This window comes from Formica exsecta, unplaced genomic scaffold, assembly GCF_003651465.1.
Source record: "Formica exsecta isolate Colony F162 unplaced genomic scaffold, ASM365146v1 scaffold15, whole genome shotgun sequence".
Taxonomy (NCBI): Eukaryota; Metazoa; Arthropoda; class Insecta; order Hymenoptera; family Formicidae; genus Formica; species Formica exsecta.
In genome coordinates, this window is record NW_021848825.1 from 2,381,705 (window position 1) to 2,390,705 (window position 9,001).

At 31.9% G+C, this 9,001-nt stretch overlaps 1 protein-coding gene across 2 annotated transcripts; it reads right to left on the reverse strand.

Moving 5' to 3' along the window:
* Positions 1–1,448: 1,448 nt before the first annotated feature.
* LOC115232750 lies at positions 1,449–8,672 on the reverse strand. 2 transcript variants are annotated; one of them, XM_029802813.1, is made up of 3 exons: positions 8,426–8,672; positions 4,265–4,819; positions 1,449–1,858 (listed from the first exon to the last, which is right to left on the reverse strand). In XM_029802813.1, the coding sequence occupies exons 1-3, from the start codon at positions 8,445–8,447 to the stop codon at positions 1,821–1,823; spliced, it is 615 nt and encodes a 204-aa protein (XP_029658673.1). In that variant the 5' UTR covers positions 8,448–8,672; the 3' UTR covers positions 1,449–1,820. The 2 variants fall into 2 exon arrangements, with proteins under 2 accessions (XP_029658673.1, XP_029658672.1); XM_029802812.1 differs by lacking the exon at positions 1,449–1,858 and adding an exon at positions 1,989–3,696.
* Positions 8,673–9,001: the final 329 nt, after the last annotated feature.

The following is a 9,001-nucleotide window of genomic DNA, read 5'->3' on the forward strand; positions in this document are numbered from 1 at the left end:
CTCTATGGCCCAATAAACCCCATCTCCATTCACGCCGCTACCGACTTCCGCTCAGAAAGCACGAAGCGTTCTCTCCCGTGCCCGATGTAGTCCGTCATGTGTTCGTGACAATAGAATCGCGAGGGTTCATGCATAAATGCGACGTAACAATAAACAGAGCGGCTGAGAGTACAGGGGTGAGACGCGGGAGGGAAGTGGCCCTTCAAAAGCCATCATAGCCGGAGGATCAGAAACCGATATGAGATTCGGATATATATGAATGATGTATCGCGCCCACACACGCTGTGCTACTATTTCTGTTGCTGCGTTGTTATGAGAGTGAGTAAGAAACATCGCGAAAACTCTTCACTCGAAATATATACGCGTGCACACACATTGTGTATAACTATATATATATCTCAGACTTGCCGGATATCGCCGCCATCGTGCGAAAAATCTTTTGTAAACTGGGGAATCGTAACTTTGGTTACTGTGCATACAATGTAAAAGTGTATTGCATAATGTTCAGTGACAATTTAACACTGATAAGAAACGATAGCAAATAACAGAAAATTAAAGATATTATGAAAAATAAAAGAAATGTAACGATTAATTTATAATTAATAATCAAATTTTTTTAATAATTAGATTTAACAGATTTTCGCGTGCAATTATCCCCTTTATAGAAGTCGTTACGAGAATAGCGGAGAGGCCTTGTTCGCGTTTACAGTTAGTATGACCCGTCTGCTGGATTAGATACTCGTAAACTCTTACAGATGATAGGAAGACGAGGGACGCGAGGGGTGATGTTAAGTTCATGAAGGAGATGCAAAGGGGAGAAGGGGGAGGAATTGATGGCACGCGGGAACCGAGGTTGCCTCGAGTGGCGAAACGGCTGGAAGTTCCTTTCATGTAAAGTAATTAACTACCGGCAACCGTTGACAAACACCTTACCCTCGTTCGCGGGCCTGCTGGCCTCGAGTGTCCTGGCGTCGTGTCGTTTTCCTGGCACGAACTCGCCGCCATTCCCTTTATCCTTTCAAGGGAGAGGATTTTTGTATTTTTCATCAACCCTCCGACCCTTCGTTTTCCTTGCTACTCTGGCCGCTAACTTGTCTGGCTTTATAGCCAGCGTTCCTTTTCGTCCTTGAGGCTTCTCGTCCTGCATTAAACTTCTATCATCTTTGATCCTCTTCGGCTTTTGCGCAAACCACTGGCCGAGGAAAATCGACCTCGCTCTTTTGTTTTATGAGGCCCTTTTATTATCATATATTTTTAACAAGAAACCCGCGTACTTCAAAGCATTATAAAAATTATATGCGCGTAAAATTTTTCGTCTTAACGTATACGGAAATGCGTGTAGGATCATTTGCATATTTAAGTGCTGGTTAGAAAAAGAACTTGGATTTGAATTGCAAATGCTCAAATTAATAAAGGTTTTGGCAAAATATACGTCCAACAATTTTACGTAAACATTGCAATATCTATTATTTTTTTAATATAAAATATACTAAACAAGCATGTATATATACATACACCGATGTTTAGAGATATTTTAAAAATATCTATTGTTTAGAACTCAGTTATACTAAAAGCCTACTTATGCTCTTACTAGCTTTATCCATCTTCACCTTGAGAATTTATCTTCAGTTACAAACTTTCACATCTCCCGGGATATCCAGACTTTTCTGATCACCTATTCTCAAGAGATACCAGTTTGTATTTTTAATCAGTATACGATGAGCGCCTCCATTTACCCTTCCCTTTCTTAACTTTATTGCTCAGCTACCTTCTCTTCCACCATGACGTTGTCTACTCCTTCCCCGTCTTTCACTACTTCGTCATCGGCGTCCCATCGGACCAATAAGCGTCGAAGTTTCTACGTTAAACAGATAACAGTCTTGACAAATAATTATGAACTTTGTATAACATCACCAATGGACATTTCAATTAGTTAGAGATTTATAAATTACATAAATAAAGACTGATCAATTATAAAGTTATATTAATTAATTATTTGTGTGTATTTTATATAATTACATATACGAATAATATACATATGCTTATAGATGTAATTTTCTTCATAAATAAAAATCTAGTCTCATTACACAGTGTGAATTACTTTACAACTTAATTTCCCTCGCGGTGCATTGTTTGTTAATTGATCTGAGGGGGATTGAGGGGAACGTCATTTCGAATATGGGTCCAAAACTGAGGTTATCAGAGTAACAATGGTTTGACAAAACTGTTAAACGTAATTAGAATTATAATAGCATTCTGAAGCAAATGAGAGACCCATATTACAACATAATTAAAGCGTAGCCCCTAACAAAGTCCAATATTATCATTAAAACCTCCATTATATAACTCCTTGATATGTTTAATGATATATTTAATAATGTAATATACCGGATGTCCATAAAGGTCGGATTTAAATTTATACAATGTGTAAATGGGATCGAATAGATAAAAAAAGTTCAGGTAACCGTATGTTCAAAGATGCTTTATTTAAAAGTTATAAGCATTCAAAGATTCACGAGCAAAATTGTTCTTATAACTTAATACGGGATCACTGGCATATTATTATGCATGATCACATAATTTAAAGTGTGCGCATAATTCAGATAAAACGTAGTTATTTTTTGTAATCACAAACATAAAATTACGATGACTCAGATATCAGAATTATGACATTGAACACATTAAAATCTAATAAAAGCAGAAAAATATGATAGAAGACTAAGTTAGTATAGAGACAATATAGATTAAGATATGTAAACAATAACTAGAGAATTATTTATTTCCGAGTCAGCGATGTCTAATATAATATAAGACTTTAATAAAATTATAAGAACAATGTTGTTCGCTTATCTTTGAAAGTTTATAATTTTTAAAAAATCAATTTCGGACATATGTAAGAATACATATATTACCCTTCTTATTCATTCATTCTTAATGTCAAAATGCATCTTTCATTATTTACAATAAACGTAATGCAATCTAAACAGAATAAAAGTCAAAAGTCACAACAACAGTCTGAATTTTATTACTCAGACTGAATACACTCACATTTTTAAAATAGATTATGTTATCTCTTGATGAGGAAAAACATAATAAGTAATATCTACATAACATTGGATCAATCATGATAACCTTCATTACATGCTTTTTTTATACCAATATAAAAATATAATGTACAAGTTATGAAACGTATAAATATGAAATCTAACATTCGATATTTAGAAAATGTCAATGCATAAATTAATGGCATTACTAGAGATATAAAATAATTTAAATGCAATTATCAAATTATCTTGTATATAACATACACATGTTTCGTGTTTTGTATATTAAAAACATAACACAAACAAAATATTAATTAACAATGATAAATCTCTAAAACTCCATCATTTATAATTTAAAAATAAATGTAAATGAGAGTGTGCAAAGAGATTGGATCAAAACAACTAGTATAATAACTCGAAAGTATATTTCGTGTTAAATAAAACTACGTTATGTGCTAAAGTCTGATCACAGATCCGTCATTAAATGATCTTTTGTGCATTACAATTTATTGATGAACATTTTCGAAGTAACCGCTGATTTTATCGACAAGCTATCTTCGCCACAAACTCCTCTCCATGACGAAACGAACCATCAAGGACAAAACCATAAGAAAGATAATAACCGCCGCTGCCGCAAGAATAGTCCCATATCCTGTTAAAAATTATTTATTTTAGACTTTCTTTTGTCCATCGTAATTATTTTTGACAAACAAATGATTAGTAATTTTGACCGTTTTTAATTTTGATCTTATTATTGAGAACTGAATATTGCTACGATCATTAGTTTACGATTGCGTTAAAATTAAATGCAATATCGATCTTTTCGTAGTTGTTAAACTAACACAAGGTAAAATGTTGATACTAATTAATTTATACTTAAATACTCAAGGCATGCATTAAAATAAAATAATAAATAACTTTTTTCTACGACAATTTTCACAAGCCATTCAATGATAATTTTACTGTTGGCCGAGAAAATTTTTTCTTTCATTTTTTCTTGATATATAAAGTCTTTTAAATTAAGATTAAATTTTAATTCATTTCACAAAGATATGATAAAAAATTTTAAATAAATTCAAAGAGCATACGTACATTAATTTTATATGTATGTAAAATAGCAATTTCAGAATTAAATGTATAGATAATTCTTTTAATAGTAAATTTTACGATTAAATATACACAGTGTGAAGCGATTATAAGTTTTGATCATTGATACTTACTTCGCAATTTTTTATCATCAGTTTTCTCTGCGATCTCATTATCTACGTATGACGTCGATGCAAAAGAATTCCTATGGCAATCTAACTTGAAGAACCGCTGAGGCGTTATAGGCATCGGTAACGCGTGCAGACCATTAATCCCTTGGGAATTGAAATTTGTAGCCGGTATTAGAGATGCTTGGAAAGGTGTCAATGGTATTTGCATCCTACAGGTCGCCCCGTTTGTGTTGCCGAACGAAAAAAGTCCATACGGCCAGCCGGCGTGATTTGGTAGCGCGACTGCGCTATAAGGCGGTGGATTGTCATTATCTCCATTGTCGTTTACGGTAATTGAGGAGAGCGTTATCACGGCAACCGGATTATTCGAGGTTTCGCCAATCTGTACGTTATGATTCAATACAGATTTGTCCTGAGGTGTTGACTTTAATGACGATACGTCACCTTGAACGTTCGACTTGTCCGTCGACCATCGTTGCAGTCCTACACGTGTTTCTGATGCATCACCGCACGTGTCAGTAGATAACAGCTGCTCGGTCTCCGGGCTTGCCAAAAAATCTACAATCAAAATTAAAATTGAACATATTTTTGATAAACAATATTTTTCTCATTTTTGTTCGAGTACCCTCGCCCGACGATAACATTTGCCGAAAAAAACTTATACTTAGACAATATATAAAATTATAAATAAAAATTTATGTAATACAATATAATATGTAAACACAATATATACAAATTATGCTACTATACATTTTTATTGTTATAAAGACGTATATTTAAATTACATTGATTGTTCTCACTGTAATAAATTTTTATAGATATAGAGTTAAAATCATCTTAAATTTATAAGAATTTCTGAATTATCTAAAAAGATTAAATTAAATTATCTTCTAATTATATATTGCTCTAGTTTATATTTTGTTTTTGTTTAATTGTTATTTATGCTGTGTATTTGCTTTTACTTTTTATTTAATATTGTTTATAATTAAAATATAGCAATAGTATTTATATATTTTTTAATTTAATTAATAATAAATAAATTTAGAATATATAATTATCTTTTCCATATTTAATAATTAATAATTTAGTAATTAAATTTAATTAAATTTAATAATAATTTAATAATATGATAAAAATATATTAGATTACAACTAGGATTACTAAATAATATACTTATTTACATCAAGTTTTAAAATTAACAATAAAATATATATGTGTTGAGATTTATATAGTACATGAAATAAACATAAGAAAACTTTCAAAATCTTGTAAATGTGTCTGCATATGATCAAATCGAATCACATAATGATGGTATATTAAACATTACGACACAGTTTTCGCAATGCATTTCTATAATACTTAGCTAAGAACCTGGATTTTAAATGTTAATTCATGCTAATCAACTTACGTGGACGTCGCGGATCAATATATATTAAGTGATAGTATATTTTTTCCTATATCGTTGGTCTGGATCGTTTTAAGAGTATTTTTAAGAGTATTTTTATAACAAACTTCTATATATTATATTACATTGCTAATATGTATAAGATTCATATGATAAAATGTAATGTAAGGGTAGCTATATTTAATTGAGCAGAATTTGATATATCATGTCTTTTGATAAGACGTGATAATAAACGTACGTTTTAAAGTAGAAATAAAACAATGACAAATATCAAGTATATATATATAGTGCACATATGAAAATAAGAACTATGCCAAAGATTTGTAGCATACTTAGCTGTCCAACCTATATATTCTGTCTTATAATAGATATGGCTACTCTTCCATCACTTTCATAGTACTGTTATATTAGCAGCCTAACATAATATAGAAGTCTGTGATTTTTGCACATTACAGATTATTATCCGTTGTAAATCTCACGCGACAAAATATAAAGCACAGATTGTTCGAAAAATAATCACGTGCACGCTATATGTAAATTGCAAGATTAGCTTTAATTTACGACATGAGTCATTAATATAGTACCGTTCAATAAATTTTAAGTTACCTTTCACTCAAAAGTATTTCTCGTCATTTTATTGCATATTACATAATATATATAAATATGTATATAAATTATATAAATATATAATTTTATATAAGTTATAATTTCCATAAAATGTTATGCAAATAATGCTGTAACAATCATAGTCTATTTATCTTTCCGTTTTTCTCAATTGACGCATCACTTCCTTATTTCGCGAACACAGTATTCAATATCATATGGATATGTATGTATCCATTGTACGATTACATACGTTGCATACACAATTAGCAAATGCCTTGAAACTTAGAACTACTTTCATCCATAAAGGACAATTAGTCAATTTAATGCAAAATAAGCAAGTATTTTATGTATTCAAAAGTGCAGAGAAAAGGTTCGACAAAAAATATTTCTAAATATGTAATTCATTTAGTTTGCATCATCATTCGCTTGATTTATAACAAAAATCAGAGAAGATTTCTTGATGATCGTTTTACAACACTTGTAATGATGAAATTTGTGCGTGATATATATCTATATCACCATAATATGTTAATAAATTGAATGAAATTACTTATACTTTATGTAATGGATCGTAAAGTAATTTTTTTTTATAGCGGCGTTTTACTGATGAATATATAAATATGATTTTGCAAATTGTAGCTATACAGGATGTTTCATTTAATTTGTCCGACTATATTACGCAAAATGTAGTCTTTTAAACGGAAAAATGAAAACAGGACAATAATGGGATGGTCCGTAGACAATTTTGAATCGAATTACATCAATCTGCAAAATCCAGCAACCGTATCTTAACGAGATTTCGAGGGGAAGAGGAAGGTTAAATTTTTCACATGGAAATTCTTGACAAAAAAGACATCATTCGATAGGTTTTGAAGAAACAAATCTAACGATCTATAGTGTAAAAGGTCCGATTATTTTTGAGATATCAACGTGGACAGATTGATCGAACAAAAATCGATACTCTTGGGAGCCGAGGTTTTTCAAAAATTCGTTTCTATCATATCGAATTCGTTGCTATAATATCGAAGATAAATCCTTAATATTATAAATCTTTGAATTCATCTTTTCGAAATCTATCGAGCCTATCGAGTGGTATTATATTTGTCGAGAGTTTCCATTTAAAAAATTAGCCTTCTTAATGGGACGGGTTTCTCAGATTGACGTAACTTGATTCAAAATTGTCTATGGGCCATCTCATTAATTGTCTCGTTTTCATTTTTCCATTTAAGAAACTATATTTTATGTAATATAGTTGAACAGATTAAATCGAATACCCTATATAGCTGTTAATATTTAAATATCGATTATTGATCACTCGCATATGTAACATTTATTTCATCGCCAAGTCTCCTTGAGAACCAGTATATTACCTTCACCAGTGAAGCGCGATAACCGAACACTTTCTATTACAGTATGCTTATAAGTGGTAATGTGAATCGAATTTCCACATCTTATACGTCCCACATCAAATGTATACGTTTATTTTAAAGGACGGTTCACCCCAGCCACTTTCCCATGACGCAATCTATTTATGGTTGAATAATGTTGATATTTATCACAAGATAGAAGTTTATATACATGTATATTCGCGTCCGTGACATTTACACGAAATCTTGCACGACACATACATTTAATTTTTTGTATCATCAAAGATGCGAATAATATAATAAAAAGTTTTCTTTTTAATTATAAAAAGCGAAATTCACGATAACGAAGCAACATTAAAAACGAAAAAAAAGATGGATAATTTTAGTATCACAAAGAATAAAAGCAGGAAATTATAATATAACACTTGATAGTTTCTACAATAAATTTATCAGATATTTAATGTGCAATCACATAACTTTTTCACTATTTTACATTTTACTTAATAACATTTATGAATCATTTAAATAATAAACTCTAATGAACTGCGCACAATAAAAACGGCGATTTCCAACCATTTTATAAAAACCGTATCGCACAATATCGTTCGGTGAAAATCGAATAAAGATTGTAAATTACGAACATCAAAATGCGAGCGACCGAGCCGAATCGAAGTGCGGAACCGGTTTGCTACAGAACAAATGATGTCAAAATATCAAACGCGTTTGAAATGGAGCTGACTATTGACACAAAATTTCACACGCGGTAAATCTACCGTACACGCATACCTTTTTCAGCGTCCCTCGACATTTCTCGATGCTACGTGCACGTTTCGAGCGACGACTGAGCGACGAGAATGTCTCGAGTATCGTGCGCGTCCGTGATTCGACTGACAATCACCTGATGATGCACCTGGCGCGTGAAGGCATACATACATATATGCACGTACGCTCGTAGCGGCGTGCCGATCGAGAGCCAATAATAAGAGATGCGTCGCGATGATAGTGCTTGATACAACTGACAGCACGACACGGTGAAACTGCGATCGCTAACGCGACCAGTCGCCCAGCAATACGAATACGATGAGGGGCGGACACGTGATCAGCTCTAATGATTTCGCAAAAAGGAGAGATAACGTAGTCTCAATCATTCTCTCGGTCATACAAGATCGCGGACATATTGATTTCCATATGAAAAAAACCTGATGGTTTCTTGAACAAAAATTTATTGTTGTTGCAGTCAAAGTCCGTTTGCGTTTGAGCAATTTAGATTTAATAATTACTAAGCCGCGTCACACATTATAAATTCCACATTGCATATAATAACATAAATCACATATAAAATCGGTTATTATTAATATCTTC

Bases quoted from the DNA above. Each gene is read 5' to 3' on its own strand.
- LOC115232750 (XM_029802812.1), bottom strand. From the start codon at position 8,447: ATGTCGAGGGACGCTGAAAAAG. The intron at 4,820-8,425 runs GTATGCGTGTAC...TTTTGATTGTAG, and splicing joins GTCGAGGGACGCTGAAAAAG to ATTTTTTGGCAAGCCCGGAG. The intron at 3,697-4,264 runs GTAAGTATCAAT...AATTTTTAACAG, and splicing joins TGATGATAAAAAATTGCGAA to GATATGGGACTATTCTTGCG.